Below are 20,484 nucleotides of genomic sequence, written 5' to 3'. Positions count from 1 at the left end.
TCTAATAAAATATATAATTGCAAACGGTATTATAAAATTCGAACATATATTTATGTGAAAAAAACAGTATTATGTTGCATATACACATAAATATTCAATAGAGCATCATAATTTCAATGTATTGCCTGAGTTTTATTCGACACCTGTTTCTCAAAAAGGATGTTTCATAGATGACGTATTTTCGCGAACCAATCACAGACGCTACAATTGGGGTCCTTGTGAGAAGGACCTTTTTAAAAACCAGGCGACAATCTAAAAATAAGTGTCTACACATCGATTAAACATTATTCTGTATTTTCTAAGCGACAATTAATATTTAACGATGTGTATTTATTAAACAAAAGAACAACGATGTCATTTATTCGGTTACTTTTGATATATTTATCTACACAGGCAGAGTTCAGGGCAGCTTTTAAGGAAGCCGCTCGTTTCACGTGGAGTAAAGCGGCCTGTGTTTGTGGCTGTTGTAAAATAATTGAGCAGCGGGGCTTCATATGTGTTTTGTATATATAATAAAACCCACACACATAAGAGCTAATCTAATTCAGAAATGAAGAACAGAGGAGGCGTCTTCGTAGACAACAGACTAAAACAGAGAGTCAAACAGGTATGTATTTGAAAAGGGGTTCAAATCCTTGCGAGGAGGAGTTCGCAGTTTCAATAGGTGATGTTAGCAGCTCCTACAAATAATTTACTGCAGTTATGTCTAGCCTACTTGTGTACGTTTTATTTTTAAATTAGCAGACAATATTTGCATTACATTATAAGATTGTATGTACAACTATCCACCAATCGTGTGCTGTGCCACTATTTTGTGCAAAGTACATTAGTTTTCTGATGTAAACAGCACTGGAGAAAGGCACTTGATTGTATTTGTATTTATAGAAAAAAGTACTTTACTGTGTTTAAAGTGACTGTGAATGAATAATAATGGTGTTTTGTTCCTCTCAACTCAGTATTTGAGCTCCCACGACAGCCTGTATGTGGACCTGGCAGCGATGGCAGCCGACCTGCAGCGCATGTACAGGTCAGTGCCAGGATTGTACCCGGACTGGTTGCGCCCTGCGGCTGATGCCACACAGTGTATTGACACCAAACACGCTTTCTGTCTTTTACAGCACAGACTATGGGCGTCGGAAAAGAAATGCGTTCAGGATCCAGTTGGAGAAAGGTGAGTCCTACCATCACTGAGGGAGGATTGACAACTTTGCATGATTGTGTGTCTGTTCCAAAGTTGGGGATACATGTGTTTTTTTAAATATTGTATTTGATCATGTTGGGTGTGAATGTGCAATGACTTTCTCTCTGCAGTGTACACTGCAATATGCACTGAGACAGGCATCACGGCGATGGAGAATGAGCACCTGTCAAAGAGAGCCAGATGCAGCGCAGGAGCTGAGGGGTGAGGCTTGAAGGTTCTCTGTAACCTCTCTCGAGTCCACTACTTCTGTGAAAGTCCTCCTACATGAATAGCGATTCTGAGATTAAAAGCCTGAGGAAGATGAAGCTTATCACTTCAGAAGTTATTTTCTCCAATGCTCATCCCCAGGTTCCTTGCACAGTTTCTGTATTTTGGCTTCTTTTTGGTAATGTGTCAGTGTATCTGATATCACTCTATTCTTGAACACTTGCAGGGATGAAAACAGCTATACAGATGACACGACTGATAGTGAAGAAGAGCAAGTTGAACACCCGGTACTGAATTATAAACTTATATTCTATTGTTTTGCTGTTTTTATCTGATACTTTTATTCACTCTCTTTCTAACTTCTAACAGCCTGGAACTCTTGACATGCTTATTACCTTCCCTCCCACAGTCGACCAACCAGATGAACAGTTCCCTGGTGTCTCTGTATCGGAAGGGCATTCCAGAAAGTGGCACCCCAGTGGCCAGGGCACTTGTCGGGGAGAGTGCTGGCCCCCCACCCCCCACTGCCAGCACCCCTGCGGGCTCCAGGGTGTCTCAGGGCGGCTGGTTCATCGACACCAACCCCAGTGAGAGCATCCTGATTGATTTGAGCGAGGACGGCCAGCAGGCTGCTAGCCCAGGGGTAAGGCTGGAGGAGATGCTAGAGTGGTGCAGTAATGTCTGATGTTTTTGTTGTGGTATATTTATAAAAGGTGATGTCTATATGATGCCGTGTGGTCGTGTCTCGAGAGCACTGTGTCATTTTGTGCTTTGTCACCACAGCCCACAGACGTCTCCCTGCTGGAAACCGGCGGCAAACCGAAGAGATTCAAGAAAGGCAAGAGTAGAAAGGAGGGGCAGTCCCAGGTCACTGATGCGGACATAGAGTCCAGTATAATGCGCAAAAGAAAAGGTAAACGTTGCATGAAGACAGTGGGAACACCCACACTTGATCGCTTCCCTGATTTGAATTTCCCTGTTAGATGAGCTCAAATAAAGCAGGGTTAGTTTGTAGGTTGTCAAAGGTTTATGAAAGATATCCACATAAATGTTTTCATAACAGCCACCTCATTTGAAGTTATGTGTATGTTGGATACTGCAGTACAGGCTGTGTGTGAAGTTCAGTTCAAGATACCATCCTTCTAGAAACGGGTCCACTTTTAAAGAGTGTTCCTAATGACTAAGGAAATAATTACTTTAAAACCATATGATTTGGAAGTTCGATATAACCCTGTTCTGGTGTCTTCTTTTCTATCTTCAGCCAAAAGCACAGCTCCAGAGCTTCAAATGTCAACGGTGAAGTTTGAGGATGTGGGGGGCAACGAGCAAACGTTAACGGTGAGCTTTTAAAGTTAGGGATCTTCTCAGCATAACTAAGTAATGTAAGTATTGACCGTGTCCCCTGACGGCTGTTTCTCTGTACATCAGGAGCTGTGTGACATGCTGATCCCCCTGCGCAGCCCGGAGGTGTGCCAGCACCTGGGCATGGTTCCCCCCCGCGGTTTCCTCTTGCACGGGCCGCCCGGCTGCGGCAAAACACTGCTGGCACAGGCCATCGCTGGGGTGAGTGCCACCTTCTCTCCCTGGACCTTTCAGGGACCATTCATCTCGGATAGAAAAACTGATGCTGTATTGCCGAGCAAAGCAGAGATGGAGTCGATTCCAGGGCAGTTCTAGAACAGCATTTGACATTTTAATTGGAGTTGGAAGTGACTGGACTGAATTCAGGTGGGCTCTGAACGGGGCACCGACCTGTGCTGTGGTGCTGAGTGTTGAGGGGTGTTTTCTGTGCTTTGAATGCAGGAGCTGGAGCTGCCCCTGCTGAAGCTGTCGGCCCCCGAGCTGGTGTCGGGTGTGTCGGGGGAGTCGGAGCAGAGACTGCGGGAGGTGTTTGACCTGGCCGTGGTGAGTGTCGTCCACACACGAGGACCTGATTGGCGGGATGGCAACAGAATTGTCTTTGTGCACTGTGGGAAGATGTGCTCGTCCTTTCCATTGTAGTGGAGTTGGATAGTTCTTGAAAAGTCAATATTTTTCTTTGCCTTGGTCTTCCAGAGCAGCGCTCCCTGTATCCTGTTCATCGACGAGATCGATGCCATCACCCCGAGGAGAGAGGTGGCGTCGAAGAACATGGAACACAGGATTGTTGCGCAGCTGCTCACCTGCATGGATGGTGAGAGACGGGTAGGGTGAGGGTGGTTGAGGGGCTGAAATGGTCATGTCTTCTGTGTCATGGTGAAAGAGACACCCTTCCTGAATCCCCATCTCTTTCTTCTCTTCTCTTTCCTCCGTTGGCAGATCTGAACACTCTGTCAGTCTCTGCACAAGTCCTGATCCTCGGAGCCACAAACCGGCCCGACTCCCTGGACCCGGCGCTGCGCAGAGCCGGCCGCTTCGACGAGGAGATCTGTCTGGGCATCCCCGACGAGGGAGCCAGAATCGGGTTAGTGCAGGACTGTGTACATAGACAACATTGTTGTTTTCTTTTCCTGACCTATTCTTCCAGTCTGGGTTTGTTCTGTACATCAGTGTTGTTCTCCCTTCCTCCAGGATCCTGAAGACGCTCTGTCGGAAGCTCAAGCTCCCAGAACAGTTTGACTTCCGGGAGCTGGCCCACCTAACCCCAGGGTATGTGGGGGCTGACCTGATGGCGCTGTGCCGAAAGGCGGCCATGAGAGCGGTCAAGCGGGTGCGCATCGCCATGCAGGATGCGGCCGCACAGACCGTGGGACAGGAGGACAATGCACAGACAGAGGTCATTCACCCTGAGGAGGCCAGTGTGGAGCCCCAGGATGCCATCACGCCAGCCCAGGTGAGTGTGGTGGCCTCTAGGAGCTGACTAGTTTGGTGCTCACTGCAAAGGCATGTGTCTATAGTAATAAATACAATGGTGGTCTGATGAATTCCTACTTTAGTGTAAGAGCAAACATTAGCTGGTGCAGCAGCAGGAGTGGATTATTGCTCCCTGGTCCTCTTCCTCTTGTCTCTTACTCCCTGTGGTCTGTATGTGTTTGTGTGCCAGGCAAAGCTGGGCCGGATCCTCGCCCTGCTGAAGAGCGACTGCATGCCGAGTGAGGAGCAGCTACAGCAGCTCACCATCAGCATGGAGGACTTCAGGTCCTCGCTGTCCTCCGTGCAGCCCTCGGCCAAGAGGGAGGGCTTCGCCACCGTGCCCGACGTCACCTGGGATGACATCGGGGCGCTGCAGGACATCCGCAAGAAGCTCAGCATGGCTATCCTGGTAGGCCTGAGTGCCCTGTTTCATAACACCGACTCTCAGTATTGTTCTTTTCAACATTTTGTCAATACGAGCGGTGCTGTGGGTACTGTAGCGTCTTTGCTCTCTGGAGTGTGAAGGTGATCTTGTACAGTGTGGGATGGGGGCACCAGGTTGAAGATTTTAGCTTGTCAGACCTCTGGAGGCTTTGTATTGGCAGCAGAGCGCATGAGAGCTTTGTGCAGCTGCAGTCAGAATTCTGTGTTGTGTGCGTGCAGTGACAGTGTGGCGTGTCTTCCAGGCTCCTGTGCGCTATCCGGAGCAGTTCCGGGCTCTGGGCCTCAGTGCCCCGGCAGGAGTGCTGCTGGCCGGCCCTCCCGGCTGTGGAAAGACCCTCCTCGCCAAGGTAGCGTCTCTCGCAGCTCACGGTTTCTGCTTTTCTGTTGCTTTCTTATGTTTACCGTTTATGAGTTTCATAGCTGACCAAAATGTATTAATCCTCCCTTTACTGATGGGTTAAAATGTAATGGCGGTGATTAATTTGATGTCAGTTGGACACACTGTGAGGGACTGGTCTCCACAGGACTTCTGTACTGTAGGTATAGCGGTGGTCTATCAGAAAACAAGCAGTCCACACACTTTGACTGGCTTAATCTTACATTTCTGACCATATGGAATTGGTTTGTGTCTTGGCACTAAAGCACAGGAAATTATATTCAGTATTTTAAGTGTCTTTCTCCTAAATGTGTCCAGTTGTTGATAAGTGATGAACTCTGTTTCTGACAGGCTGTGGCCAATGAATCGGGTTTGAACTTCATCTCTGTGAAGGGTCCAGAGTTATTAAACATGGTGAGTCCAACACTGACGGTTTCTCTCAACACAATCTGTGTTGGTTTCTCCTTTCGGGGGAAAAAACTAATTCTGTACAGTTAGTAGCATAAAGGGCCATTTTTAAAGGGCTGTTTTTTTTCTGTTCAGCATTGTGTTCAGTTAATTACCATGCAGTGAAGGAAACCCATAACCCGAGCCCAGAGTGTTCACGATCGAAATGATAACGTGTCTTGAATGTGGATTTCGCCCACTGCTCAGTCGCTTTGAACAAAGAAAAGCGTTCCCTTGGGATGGACTCTCGCCACACTGAATGGCTGAACTAGCAGTAGCCGGATATTGGATCTGAACTGGTATTGTCTCTCTCTGCGCTCGTCTCCTCTGTCCTCAGTACGTGGGAGAGAGCGAGCGCGCTGTCCGCCAGGTGTTCCAGAGAGGACGAAACTCCGCCCCCTGCGTCATATTCTTCGATGAAATTGACGCCCTGTGTCCCCGCCGCTCGGAACACGAGGTCAGCCTGCTGCTCGTCATTCATTCGCTTGGTTTGAAACATATTGACGGCTTTAATGCACTTCATGCTTCTGCTGGGCGAATCACAGACTGATAGATTATAAAGAGTTGTGTGCTGTCTATTCCTCTAGTTTACAGTGTTTAAGCTCTGCTCTTCAGTAGGGATTAGATAACCGGCGAGGAAGTGCAGGGAAATCATCTCCCAACTGTGTTCCAGGAAGTCATTTCTTCTGTGTTGAGTATCAGATTGCAGTTTCTGATCTAGATAGGATAGTGGCCTGTATCTTTAGATAAGCTATTAACACAGATAGGCAACTGCTGTGGCCTGCATCGCTGCCCCCGTGTCCCCCAGTCCCTCACGCTGTCCCCCTATGCGTCCCTCAGTCCGGGGCCAGCGCACGGGTCGTCAACCAGCTGCTCACCGAGATGGATGGCCTGGAGGCCCGCAGGCAAGTCTTCATCATGGCTGCCACCAACAGGCCAGGTAAGGAACTGCAGCTGCCCCTTCTTTGAGGGCACAGAAAGCCACGATTCCATGATCTCAGAAGTTGTCTTCTTCCGCAGAATAAGACAATTTATGAATGACGGACAGGGACAAATGTAAAAAAATACATAAAGTAGTGCCTATTTTGCATTTCATTCACTTTGTAATCACCTTTTGTCAACGATCTCCATTGTGTATTTTTGTAATGTTTGATCTGCTATTACGGTCATAAGAGGGACAAAACTCAATCGCTTAACTTTGCCAACACGATCAGTTACCCATAGGGGGAGGGTTCAAATGGAGAGATTTTTTTTAAACCAAAAAGCGTAAGATCAAAAAGTAAAGTAAGGAGTTTTCATCATAGACAATTATATTTAAAGTTTTCCTTATGCAGTAATGCCATCTAAAAGTAATGTATGTTTATGCATTTATAGTTCATGTATGCATTCTAAAATGAGAATATTTTATTTCATTTGATTTTCATTTTTGATTTGTCATGACAAATGTTAGCATTTTCATTCAAATTGACAGTCAGTGTTGCATGTTCATTTTGAGACCTGGAAATTGTATACAACTTTAAGCAGCCATCATTGTCTCAGTTTATGCCTCTTAATTGTTTGTTTCATTACATTTCGTTACATTAATCACTGCCGCAGAATTCCGCAGAATTTTTTTTTTAATTACCTTTAAGTTTTAAAATTTAAGAAAAATGTTTGCAGATTTCGTGGGGGACTAACTTATGATTTGTGTCCGTCATCTCTGAAAGTCAGTTTGAAATGGGCCTGTCTTGCTTCAGGCAGTCAGGGATTGTTGCTTTATGTGAAAGATGTCCTGATGGTACTTTCATAGCCTGTCACTGCGCGACTGCAGAGACACTCAAGTTCATTTTATGTGAAGAAAAACAAACAGTGTGATATTTTATTCCAGTTACTGAACTCTTAGTCACATATGTGTTTGTCTAAATATACCGTGTAAAGCACAGGGTTGAATTTTGGTAATCGGCATGAATCCATATTCATCCCCTATTATGAAAGTGTCAGTCAACCGGTATCCACAGTGGAGGTGAAATGGCTGTGTATTGTGACATTGCTGCTGTTCATTGTTGTGTTTGCTGTTGTAGATATCATTGACCCTGCCGTCCTCCGTCCTGGCCGCCTGGACAAGACCCTGTACGTGGGTCTGCCGCCCGCCCCGGACCGCTACGCCATCCTTCACACTATTACTAAGGTGAGGGTTGGAGCCAGGGTCACTTACAGACACACTGATTAGGGCCCTACAGATATATCATAGCACCGATTATCAGCCGATACTGGATTTTTACATAAATATCTGTATCGGCACATATTCCACCAATAATGTACTGATATATTTTCTCAAACTATTGGCTAAATATTTGTTCAAATTATAATTAAATCCCACGTCAGACTTCAGACAATAAATAAATACATGTTTATTTGATTTTACAGTCGTTAGTATAATTTCGAATGTTTTTTAACATAGTTATGGTGCTTTAGTTTTCTCGGGAAGCTTCCGACTCCACAGTGACTCCCGGCACAGCGGCACTGCACTCACATTGAGCGCTGTGGTGAAACAAACACACCCCACTGAGAAACATGGGGCTCATAAACCAATAAACATGTGTTTTACTAAAACCCTCATAACAAATAGAAAGTGTTTTGAAGGCTGTGCTACATTTGAGTATCCATGGTTTTGATTGTTTATTTTTGTCATGACTGGAGATATACTATGTCATAGAGGTGCATTTTTACTGAAAAGTTAATTAAATCGCTTTTCAAAAGTCACAATAAGAATTAAATAAAGAAAAACTGTAAATGTTTGCTGAAGATGTTGACTGGATATCGGCAAACAAAAACTGTCTCCAAATGACAAGCAAGCTCAGATCACAGTAAAACATCTAAAGATAATGAGAGTGAAAAATGCATCTCAGACAATGATGGATTAAACTGAAACTATACATGACATTTATAAAACTGTTTCAAATCCTACAGTGTGTTTTGGCTATGATTCGTATTGCAGTACGTTTAACATATGTATTAAATAAGTTACACTTTAGAGGGCATTTTTAAGTACATTTTTATAAAGCAAATGCAGCTGAGCTGTGCTGCTGCACTATAACTGCCCCTGTGTGAGCGGCAGTGTTGAGCACTGAGCAGGACTGAACCTGAGAGAACCTGACATGTGGTAAATGCTAATATAAGCCAAACCAGCACTTAACACTATCTTATTCTTTGTTCTAATGTATAGAACATGCACATTTTTTATATTTTTCCTTTATTCTCCCTTATTATAATTTAGTTTTTACAATGTTTGATTTGTGGTTATTTATGATGAAAAATAATGTTAAGTTTATTATGTAAAATGTAAAAATTCTGCCTTCAGTGCATATTTGACAGTTTCTCTGTGACGGGGAGAGATTTGAGGAATCCATGCTAGAAAATATCTGGTTTGCATGCTAACAAAAAAAAGGTTAATATTGACAGATATAACAGTAATCGGGAAATTTAGCTTCCCAATTATCGGCATGGGACCCAAAAAACCTGTACCGGTCGGGCTCTTACACTGACTGAGGCCCAGAAATGGTTGTCGGCAGTTCGGATCGGTTTGGCTTGAGTAAGTGAAGCATATCCTGTTAATTCGACTGAGCCTCTTTGCTAAAGACATTGACAGCAATACAATAGAATGGTACAGTCTGGACTGTACATTTATCTTCCACTCACTCACAGTCTAGACCCTGGTAATCTTGAATAAACATTTACACTGCCGTAGCACCCTTGAGCAAGATCCTTTACCTGGACTGCTCTGATAAGAACCCAGCAGTCTAAATGGGCAATTGTGTGAAAAACTAATGTGATATATTGTCACCCTGGATAAGAGTCTGCTAAGTGATATAATATTAACAATAACAAGTTCTCATTCCTCGTCTTGTGCCTCTCAGGGGGGTATGATGCCACGGCTCGACCCAGACGTCAACCTGGAGGAGATCGCCCACGACCCGCGCTGCGACTGCTTCACGTGAGTGAGCGATGAGGGGCTGCTGTAGTAGTGTGAGACAGGTGCAGTGGCACGACATGGCTCTGATAGCAGAAGCCCAGCAGACAATGCCTCCATTGTAGTCGGGGGGGAAGAACTGACAAATTACAGCGTTTGTTCCGTTTCTCTTAAAACAGCTTGCCTTTCTGCTGCTACTTACGAGGCTAAAATAGGCACTTCTTTTGCCTTCATCTTCCTCTCTCTGAGCAGAAAAGCGGGAGAGATGGTGATAGACACAAGTGACATGTTGCCTTATTTATGTTATATTTGCCCCAGGCTTTAGTGGCCAGTCAGCGTTTTAGTGCACTTTTCCATGTCGAGTATCGAGTATCAACTAAGCACCAACTTACTGATAAATAACCACCATCTAACCATCCGTCTGGATCTCTGTCCGTCTGTCTGTCTGAGCAGCGGGGCTGACCTGTCCGCGCTGGTGAGAGAGGCCTCTGCCAATGCCCTGCAAGCTCACCTCTCCCCACAGCCCTCACCTGCAGGTAAGAGCAATGCTGCCCGTGCTTGGCTCCATTCCCGAGCCGGGAGTCATTCCTGGTGAGATATCAATCTCCATGTACTGATATTATTTACACCCCCCCCGTGAGGGACTACTGGAGGACGTGTCCTGCTCACAAAGGTCCATCTTTGACTCATTGAGAGACCTTTTATTTATATTTGTTGTTGGGTTGTTACAGCAGCAAGTCCAGTAATGAGCAGGTGTGTTTTGTTGTTTTTAGTGAACACCCACATCGTTGGCTAATGTGGGTTTAAAGACACCTATGAATCCTGGCACTAGAAGACCAGACCTAGAAAAGAGATTTAGAAAATGCTGTGATCGTGATCTTGTCTTTGTTATATTTTTGTGGAAGAAAGTTGCATAAAAATGTCATATCCGTGTCATGTGTGGACAGCATGACTGTTTGTCGGTATTAATGCGAGAGAAAACGGTTGGAGAGGAGTTTCTCAAATTCTGAGATTGGTGTTTGAACAGACTTGACTTCATCCTGATTGCATTTCTCCCTTGTCCTCTGTAGCTCCTGTGCTGGACATCCGGGTCCACAAACAGAACTTCGAAGAGGCCTTCAAGGAAGTGCGGCCTTCGGTTTCAAAGCAGGTAACGTTGGGGTTATGTCGATTTTAATACACGTAAGCTGAGGTAAATCAAATGTTTACGGTTTTCCTCTGGGAGTTCATTTGAAATGATTCAGGAAGTACTGTTTCTAGGTAAACGCACCTTTCAAACCTAGACAAGGACATGTTAATCATCTTAATCTTATCTTAGTACCATAAAAATCCCAGTTTCAGAAATTGCACTAGAGCAACATTCAACCTGCTGTGTATCACGTCAGCACTGCACACCTGTAGTGAAACCCTACCTATAAAAGGATCATACATATTTGAGGACTGTGGCTGCCTGTGTCTGAGAACAGATGCATTCCTGTCGGGGGGGGGGCTGATACTTCACTGTGACATCACTGAGTTTCTCCAGCGATGCATGCCAGGGAGTACCAGTGCCCCGGACACATGCTCTCCGGTGCTGTAACTGCTCGGGCCGAAGTAGGGGGTTAGCTTGTGTATGAAATTGCACTCAACGATTTGATATTTGCCCCCCTGATTTTTGGAGGGATGTATTGCCTGCATATTGCCTCTCCTTAGGCTGTGATGTACAACCCTTCTGCCACACTTCGAAACCCATATTTCCAGTCTGCCTTGCTGTTTTGATTACGACACGGTTCGTAACTTCAAAGCAGAGGTCTGAATTTGCGTAAGCATAGTGTGATAAGACAACAGTGGTTACGGAAACTGTAAACCATGAACCAGTAGCTGCCAGAATTGTCCTCATGCAAAACATTAAGAAATTGTAGCTCTTGAACCGCTTGGCCTGGGGCAATTTCCTATCTTTTTACCACCCTTATCACTGAACTGTGCATCAGACCTGATTTCTTCCTCTTAATGAAGGTATTGGTTTGTATGATTCTGAAATCAGTGCTCACTTGCCCTCAAATTCAAGTTTATATTTTCCTGTTATGAACTTTTAATTGAGATTAGTGTGTTAATTAAATACACTGTGACATAATTTGTGCAGCTCAGCAGACTTGGCTCCTGTTTGTGGTTTGTGATATGAATGATTGATACTAGGCTTTAAGACTGATATATTTTCCCATTTTACATGATAAGGTCATCTTATCTGAGCTCTACGACAGCTGAGCCCTGATTGTTTGGAGTAATAAAAATGTAATTGAAGAGACTGAATGTCTGTACATTCACTCCAAGAACAAAACAGCAGCTAAAAAAACTAATCCTTCCATTTTAATCCTTGGAAATACTTGCCTTTACTGTGATATTTTTTAATGGATTTATATTCTTTCCTTCACAGGATCAGCTAATGTATGAACTGCTGAAGGAGTCGCTCCGCCAATGAGCGTGCAGAGGAAGGGGGAGGTCATCGCCAGGCTCAAGGCTTTTGTGCTGAAGCCGGACAGGGAGTGTGTTATTCTGTGGAATGGAACATTCTCTGTCCATTGTGAGGCAGGAATTCCGGCTGCAGCGCACACACTGTCACGGACAAGTTAAATTCCTTTCCTTCTGAGCGGAGGAGTCGTGTTCCACAGCTACAGGCCACACAAAAAAAGAAAGCATCCACTCACCAGGAAGTGAAATCCTTTGGAAGAAGCTGAAGTAAAAAACTCAACAGAGTACACACCCAGGCCAGATGGCAGTTGGGACATGATGTCAGAAGAGAAGACACTGTGTGGTACAGCATGAGCTCACTAGGCAAATCTGTGGTCACTGGGACTATTGTTACACAGACATTGACAATGCAGTTTGGAGGAAGAGGAAGAAAAAAAAAAAAAAAAGTCAAATGTTTGTACATTTTTATTCAGATTTTGCAAAGCATGTACAGGTAGAGAATGATGCAGCAGGGATCTATACCTAACTGACACAAATTTTCATTTCTACAGAAAAGCATAGTCTAATAACATTGGAAAAGATTGGAAAAGATGTTAAAGACTTCCATGTACCAGAAAATAAATAAAACCCAGTACTAAGTACTTCAAAATAAAATGCTCAGGCTTCTTAATACTGATATGGGTTTAACATACAGCTTCGTTAGTCAAAGTGCACATTTAAAAAGCATTGCAAACCCTTTTTCAGCACAACATGATTGTGAATGTTAAGGACACTGATAGACAGAAGTGAGTGGTGCTCAAAGTTTCAATAGTTTACTTACATAATCTTTGAATTAAATGTTCCTGCCCTATGAAGCAACAGGAAGTTGCCTGAAAAACAAGATAGTGATCAAAGAAAGACACATTACACACACTACTTCAGATCGCTAAAACCAGAGACAGCTTTTCATGTATTAATGGCTTCATGAATTCACAAAAGCATATTTTGTTTGTTTGTGTATTAAAGGACATTGCGTTTAAAGCCATTTCACGATGTCCCATTATTGACTGTACAGACATTAAAAGGTTATAGTGCTTATAGCTGAAATGTAAAGTTTTTTAAATGCCAGATTACACACTAACTCATAACCCCCTGCAGCAGTAATAGAATTATTTGGAAGTGTTAATTAAATAAAAGGTAGGGTATAGAGAGCTTCTGGTCTAATATAGGTTTCCCACACATTCATCAATTAAGATAACTAAACAAGAATAAGAATATTAATATATATTATATATAATATATTGCATTAAACTATACGAGTGTCTGGAACATGAAGTACACCCTAACATGAGCGGTCATTTCTATATTTGAAACTCTAAGCAAGGCCTCGTTTTTGACAGGAAACTACAAAAGCTATGTCATGTAAGATAAGACCCAGGAGATGGGGAAATAGGACAAACTCAAAAAAGTATTGATTTCACAGGACAGTGAAAAAATATCTGCTTATAAAAATAGTACAGGAAGTGGGATGTTTTTCGAATACACCATGACCACACTGACGAATAATTCAAAACAAAGTCTTCTCAGAGTGGCAGTGCAAAATGACTTTCACTAGCCTCTATAGGAGTGAGTGGAAAACATACCCCAGACTATCCCGGCCTTAGGAACTGCGCTGGACATTTCTGCTGAAACACTGAGCAGCTCCTTCATTAGAGCTCAATGGGGTTTTTACAAACTGCAAATTATCAACAGATGAATGCATCTGCCAAGAAATAAATACAATTAATAAATATAAAAACTGCAGTACCCACTGCAATTTATGACACAGCTGACAGTTTATACAGACGCCATCAAATGTGAATCAAAGGGGAATAAAACACGTAAGGCGATTCGGAAGACTTAAAACTTTGCCAGTCACGCTTCGGTTATTACTCTTCAGTCATACAAGTCTTTCCATCCTTTAGTGATGGAAGGGAGTCTTGCAATAACACGTATTCCTCACCATTTCTACTATTATCTGGCTTGGAGATAATAATTAAATAATTAAAACCCAATTGAGTCAGGAGAATTCTCTTGGTTCTTAAAACATTTCACTCTTTGAATACAAAGCAGTAAAATTCAGCTCAGATAGTTACACAATATACTATCCTAACCCCTCTGCTCCGGTATACTTAATAAAATTACAAAGATAAATATTTTAGAGACCATGTAGCCACATACTGTTCTGGAATTGTCATGTGGCTGTCATGTGATATTGCCTATAGAAAAAAAAAACAACTAAGCAACAACATTGGACTGTTGTTTGTACTCTGAAAATGAATTAAAGAGGAAACGAGATGCACACACACTCACGTGTATATATACATATTTATATGAATATGCATGAACAGTTACAGTGCTGTTTGTGGACCAGGTGAAAGCTCAGTTCTCTGTGGCACTGGGCAGGGCATTTACTCCTGTTTCACTTCTCCCTTCAGCTTTCTCTTCACTCGGGAGTAGGGGCTGAGGGTGTCGTCCATAATAAAATCATACAGCACTTTCACCCACGACGTGTAGTGGGGCAGGTCGTCGTAGTACTCCGACGCGATCTTCTTCACCTACGACAGCGCGGAAAGAAGGCGTCAATAATGAGAAGATGCAGCGTGGCATCATGGCAGCATTCTCATACAGAATGCAATTTGATGACAGCTTGAATAAATTAATGAATATCCAGTTTTAGCCCCAAGCTCTGCGTTTCCTACACCGGCTAAACCTGAAATACTATAAACATTATCTGAATCTGGTTCCTGCACTTCTTAGCCAGACGACCAGGACTCATCCTCCCTCAAACGCAGACATTTTACTGTTGGAGTCAAACAAGTTTACAACAGCACTACTACACATTCAATCACTTATTCCCCGAGGAAATATTTTGAAAAACAACTTAAGGTTAGCATGTGGTCACCAGGCTTTCACAAAATGGGACTGCTACCCAAAACCACAGTTTCCCCAACATCAGCTCCCAACCTCCCTCCTACCACCTACTCCCTCTCCCCCACCCACCTCAGGCAGCCGGCGTCCAGGGATGCTGGGGAAGTCGTGGTGCTCATTGTGGTAGCCCACGTTGAAGGTGAGCAGGTTGAGCGAGCCGTAGTAAGAGTAAGTCTCGTGGCCCTTCAAGAACATGTAGTGCTCTGCGATGAAGTGGCCGGAGATGGGGTGCAGGCCCATGCCCAGCATGGAGCCGGCCAGCATGTAGACCATGGGCTTGGCCCCCCACAGGTAGTAGAGCGCGGCGTTGAAGGCAAGCTGCACGACCAGGTTGATGATCTCCAGGTGGCCGATGGGCTTGGGGTTGATGCAGAGCGGGCGGATGGCGTAGAACAGCGGCTGCAGGATGATCCAGATGAACTTGCGGAACCGCGTGCAGAAGAACCAACCCTCGAACTCGGTGGGGATGTCCACGTCGATGCCATCCCCGCCGAGGTAGCGGTGGTGGTCCAGGTGGTACCTCTTGAAGGAGGCGGAATAGGGCAGGCCAATGGGCAGGTTGGCAAAGATGGCAAACCAGCGGTTCCACATGGCCTTGCTGTTGCCGAAGGCTGTGTTGTGTGAGATCTCGTGGATGGCCAGAGTCATGGAGTGGTTAACACAGCTGCCGAAAACGTAAGTCCAGAATAGCACCCACTTCCAGTCTAGGTCTTTGACCAGGTAGAACGCCAGAAACTGGATCAACACCATCATACACACGATCCATTTGATCCTCGGGTCAGGGCCCATGAGGGACTTAATCTCTGGATATTTGGCTGGAAGAAAATTTGGGAGAGGGGAGAAGGTTATAAAATGACTTTACATTGCAAAGAATATGCATTGTCACTATAATCATCACGCATATGTCGGCCTACTATATTCAAATGTAGCGGTCAATAGATTCAGTGGGAAAACAAAAAGCCATAAACCAAAACATTTCTGTTGGGTTATTCATTATTAGCACAGGAATAGTTCTTATCAGGAAGTCAGTAGGCAGTACAGCAACCCAACGTTTGAACAGTCTCTTCAAACAAAGCAACACCAATGGTATTTGGACCAACTGTAACCGAATGGGAATGTGAAAGTCAAAGATGACACTAATTTTCCTTACTTTCAAATGAATGAAAGGAATATTTACTTATATTTTCACATTATAGAATCAAGCCATCTAGCCTTCTTTTAAAAGTTACATGCAAGGACGAAATATCAGGGCTCACCCTCTGAAATCTAACTTAATGAAGGCTAATGTGTATAAAAAAAAATATTCTGCAAAATTAATCACTTATTGAGAAATGTATTGCCCAAAATTAGCCCCTAAAACGAGGGCACGGGGGAAGGGCAATGACTATTTTCGTTCAGCCCTATATTGTGTCACTGTCATGGCTGTGTTGGTGGATTCTGACGATGTCACAGAAGTTGACTTTTAATACGTTATTCATCCACACTCATAATGAAGATTCAAATTTTGAAGGATTTTAGTTAACTTTATTTTTATTATTACTGTATAGGCCAGAAACATTATTTAATAGATAGTAATTTTAATAAAAGACTTTCAAACCAAAAATATGCTTTGTTTCTATTTAGTTGAATAGACATTTTAAAACACAGATGTTCCCATTTACTGCTGTGTGTTTTAAAAGTGGATATTACATACGCAGCCAGGCATGGTGGTGCATTGAAGAATAATATAGAATAATGTAGTATCCATTTGAATTAAAAAATAAACAAGGCAATAGAAATAAGTTAGAAGGGTGAAGAGAAGGTTGGTTTGTTTGTAAATTTTATGGATTTTATCCTTGAATTTGGGGGATGGGTGTTGTCTGCTGGGGTTATATTGGTAATGATTGTGTGTGTAAAGCACAAACAATGACAGATGAAACCGCTCTTAGAATTACAAGAAAAATATAAACAAAAACACTTTTCAGTAGAAAACAATCTGGACTGAAGGGGATACGGTCACATGAATGCATCAAAAGCTTCCTTCCAAAGGATAAGGAAACAAAGAAAAAAAATAAAAATAGGAAAGGTATGCAAAGACGCTACCCTGTGTGAAAATGTCCATGATAAGTAAACTAAAATGTTTGATCTCTTACGTACATGTGGTAGCAATCACTGGAGCAAATGCTTCTTACACTGTTGACCTTAATGCTAATAAACAACTGATTTGCATATGCCCCGCAGCAACCTGGTTCCACAGCGCAGAATGCTTTCGAACAGCGGGAGGAACAAAGCCACGACTCGTCTACCATTCTTAGCTGGAGGGCGAGTCGCACTACCAGCATTGGAGGACAAAAACATAATATACCCACAGCCAGGTGTAGGAAAATCACCCGTTCCTCACCTTTGATACAGAGTTCAAAGATAGCCTTCTCTGCTGCAGCAAGTCAGTCAAATGACTGGTGGCCAGAGAAAAGACTAGTGTATGGAGCATAAGGCAGTACGCCTATGGCCTCCAGGTGATCTCCTGTATGCCAATATACCTCACCTAGTACTTCCAAATAATTCAAACAAAGCAAGCACACATTCTCACCTGGTGCTTTGATGCAGCGTTAACACACAAAAGGTGCATTGCAGTTTAATACTAAGTACTTAAGTGTTTGCTGCTTATAGTTAACCAAATCCACACAGAGATTGCAAAGCGCAGGACAGTGACGAACACAAGTGTCCCCACAATAGGATCCCACTGAAGAGGGGGAAGAACTGCTATACAGTACTGTGGAATAGTGGTTAAGGCTCCAGACTCTGCAGCACAGGGTTGTGGGTTCACTGCTGTTGTACCTTTGAGCAAGGTACTTTACCTAGATTGCTCCATAAAATGCCAGGTAAGTGAATAAATTATTAATAATGGATGATAGTTGCAGACTTTCACTTTCAGGGCCTGCACTGAAGGGTAACTTTAGATCTGCCTCTTACACCTACAGATGCATTTAAGAACATTTCAATAGATTTTACAAGTAAGCAAAGCAACATGCAGGGCTCTTTGCTGCCTATTTGCATTGCTGCATTTTCTCCTAATGGGGGGAATTCAGGTCATGTGCTCAAGATCCTGCCAGTTGCAGCTGGCTTCAATCCCTTAATGGTGTGGGTCAGGCCATTACCTCTGCAGTATAACTCAGCAGGACAGATAAGAGCGCTGGAGGTAGGGGGGTTTATCTTTAAAAGATTACAATGTATGCAAAATCGTTCCCAAGTCCAGTTCTTCAGAACACAGACCTTTACATTAGTCAATGATCCTTAAAACTACCCCGATCACTTCCCTAGACATGAGACACCAACACACCAGCAACAGTGCAAAGGCCACTGATCAAACCGTCATCTGGCCTGTTAATTAGTAATTGCATACTTTACAAAGCATTACAGTATAGCAGTTTGGCTTTTGGTGGTTTATGAAATCACGTCTGTCTTAACAGGACGCAGCTCAACATCTAGACATGTGGGTTTAACAGACAGGGCACTAACTTAAGGTCTCAGATGAATAATTAACTAACAGCTAACGGTTTATTCCTAATCTTAATAAACACTAGCTAACTTTAAAAGCCCAGCTCTATATAAAAATAAAAAATAAAAAAACTGACATGAAAGAACGCCAGCATCGGATTATTGTCCAGGTCCGATTCAACTGTGTTATGACGTAACGAAAAAGTAACTCTCGAACGTCGGGCGTTCTTAAAACACAAATATGATCGAGTGAATTCTGCGCTGGATACAGTTACACAATCGCGGCAGCAAAGCGATTATGCTAAACTACTGGAGTCAAGACTAACTTCCTGACATAATGTCTGTCAATCAAGGGTTTATAATTATAGTAGGCCTGTTTAGGGAGTGGCGGTCAGAGCAACCCCCCCCCGGCTAACGGTCTGCCTTTCAGGAAGACAGCATTTTAACTTAGGAAACTGTAAATAGGAGATTCAACTCTTAGTAACGCTAACCCATGTCCTCAGACGTGTAGGACAATTAGTTCAACGTTATATTACTGGAAATAAAACGACATTAATATGATTTAAGCCGCATCCTGTCGTGCAAACGTCCCCCCCCCCAGGCCAGCGGCACGTAAGGACCCACACGGTGTCTGCGTGGTCTCTCGGTGTGTAGAAATGCACAGTACGGGGGTCCCGGCGGTGGAGCGGCGCCTCCCAGACGGACTCACCGAGGATCTCCTTCCTCCGGTCGGCGTGCGGCTGGTCCGTGTAAACCCACTCGTAATCATCGCGGGCGACCCGGTTCCCCATCTCTCTGCGCCGGGTTCAAGTGTGTGTCCTCGATGGCGGTTCCTCCGGTGTATTTCACCCAGCCTCCCCGACCTCACGGCTCTCTGCGCCAACACACGCCGAGTCTTCCCCTCGACGCGCATCGCAGGCGGGGCTGAGGCAGCGGCGCGCCGGGTCCTCCCCCAGGTCACGCCGCGGACGCCGGGCCGCACCACGGCCAGCATAATTGCTGATTTGTCAGACACTATCAATGAATTGTTATATATGTATAGATATATAGATTTATTATCGTGATAGAGAACACAATCCCTATAACTGTAATTTAGAATGCATGACACTCTCACTTACGACGTGACGTCACGGCTGGTTCCACCGCACGGCCATCTTGGTGAGGTCGGGCCTAGTATTTTGAAGAGGGACTTGCATATACACGGATGCGCTGGTACTGGTTAGTTTCGACGCTCAAGTTTGCCTGGCATCAAAATTCAAAATCAAAACTGGTGTTATTGTGTTCAGTAGAAGGAGGGGCAGACATCAGTTTTTGACATCAATCATCCGTATATAAAAAGATACAGTTTTAACAAGAGACTCAGGTGTCTCTTTAATTGAACCCAAGGGATGGTGCTGCCTCCCAGAGTGTGTTCAGCCAGGAAACAACCAATTGGTGCTGCTGGTGGTGTTACATTAATTGGTGCAAAAACAAAGAGAGGCTCAAAAGACTGGGAAGACTTTTTTTAGATTGATCACATGAAACCTATTCCACCAAACAAGCGAACAAATACATAGAGAAATCATCAATCATCAACTAGTTTTTGACAGTATAGTTCATTTGGAAACTGTAAAGGATTTATCTTTTTTTATATATATATAAGTGTACTCAACAGGACAATTTATTTAGATGAAAAAGTGATCATTCAAAATGTTAAAATTAAATGTACATGATTGGATTTTTTCTTAAACTTATTATTATTATTATGTTAAAATAATTATTTTAACATCAGGAAAGATATGGTCAAGCAATACATAACAGTTTCAGCAACATGAGACAGTATTTGGTTAAAGTTCAAGGTAATTCACTTAACAGCAACGATAATTGGGAAACATTTAAAAGTGCTGGATTCTGCATACAAGTTTAACAGTACATATTTAACAGGCCTTTGTTTATATGAAAATATTCATATATTTGAAAGCATTGTATGGAGAGTGAAGAAGGACCCTGTCTCTCCAACTTGACGAAAACAGCAATTCCCTGTGGTGTCAATGAACTTTGTAAATGCAAGGTTAATAACCATGATCAATTAGGTCTAATTAAGTTGTTTGAGCAGCTAGCAAGCTACACAAAGTGAGCATAGTCCCCCCCCCCATTTTTTTCAATTTTTGTATT

The 20,484-nt window shown here is 43.5% G+C and overlaps 2 protein-coding genes across 2 annotated transcripts; one reads left to right on the top strand and one right to left on the bottom strand.

Moving 5' to 3' along the window:
- Window positions 1-296: 296 nt before the first annotated feature.
- Window positions 297-12,928, top strand: nvl (nuclear VCP like). The gene is made up of 23 exons (XM_066697243.1): window positions 297-607; window positions 957-1,027; window positions 1,119-1,171; window positions 1,312-1,402; window positions 1,635-1,695; window positions 1,818-2,051; window positions 2,192-2,321; window positions 2,670-2,746; window positions 2,837-2,971; window positions 3,212-3,313; window positions 3,464-3,581; window positions 3,707-3,851; window positions 3,959-4,220; window positions 4,431-4,649; window positions 4,927-5,031; window positions 5,412-5,474; window positions 5,845-5,964; window positions 6,348-6,447; window positions 7,568-7,674; window positions 9,404-9,480; window positions 9,910-9,992; window positions 10,527-10,606; window positions 11,870-12,928. Exons 1-23 carry the CDS (start codon window positions 551-553, stop codon window positions 11,912-11,914), a joined length of 2,535 nt encoding a protein of 844 aa, XP_066553340.1. The 5' UTR covers window positions 297-550; the 3' UTR covers window positions 11,915-12,928.
- degs1 (delta(4)-desaturase, sphingolipid 1) lies at window positions 12,352-19,240 on the bottom strand. The gene is made up of 3 exons (XM_066697244.1): window positions 19,040-19,240; window positions 14,926-15,668; window positions 12,352-14,480 (listed from the first exon to the last, which is right to left on the bottom strand). The coding sequence occupies exons 1-3, from the start codon at window positions 19,119-19,121 to the stop codon at window positions 14,334-14,336; spliced, it is 972 nt and encodes a 323-aa protein (XP_066553341.1). The 5' UTR covers window positions 19,122-19,240; the 3' UTR covers window positions 12,352-14,333.
- Window positions 19,241-20,484: the final 1,244 nt, after the last annotated feature.

The sequence above is a fragment of the Amia ocellicauda genome, chromosome 23 (genome assembly GCF_036373705.1).
Source record: "Amia ocellicauda isolate fAmiCal2 chromosome 23, fAmiCal2.hap1, whole genome shotgun sequence".
NCBI classification, from domain to species: domain Eukaryota; kingdom Metazoa; phylum Chordata; class Actinopteri; order Amiiformes; family Amiidae; genus Amia; species Amia ocellicauda.
Note: the sequence above shows the minus strand (reverse complement) of the source record. Positions and strands in the feature narration are given on the sequence as shown.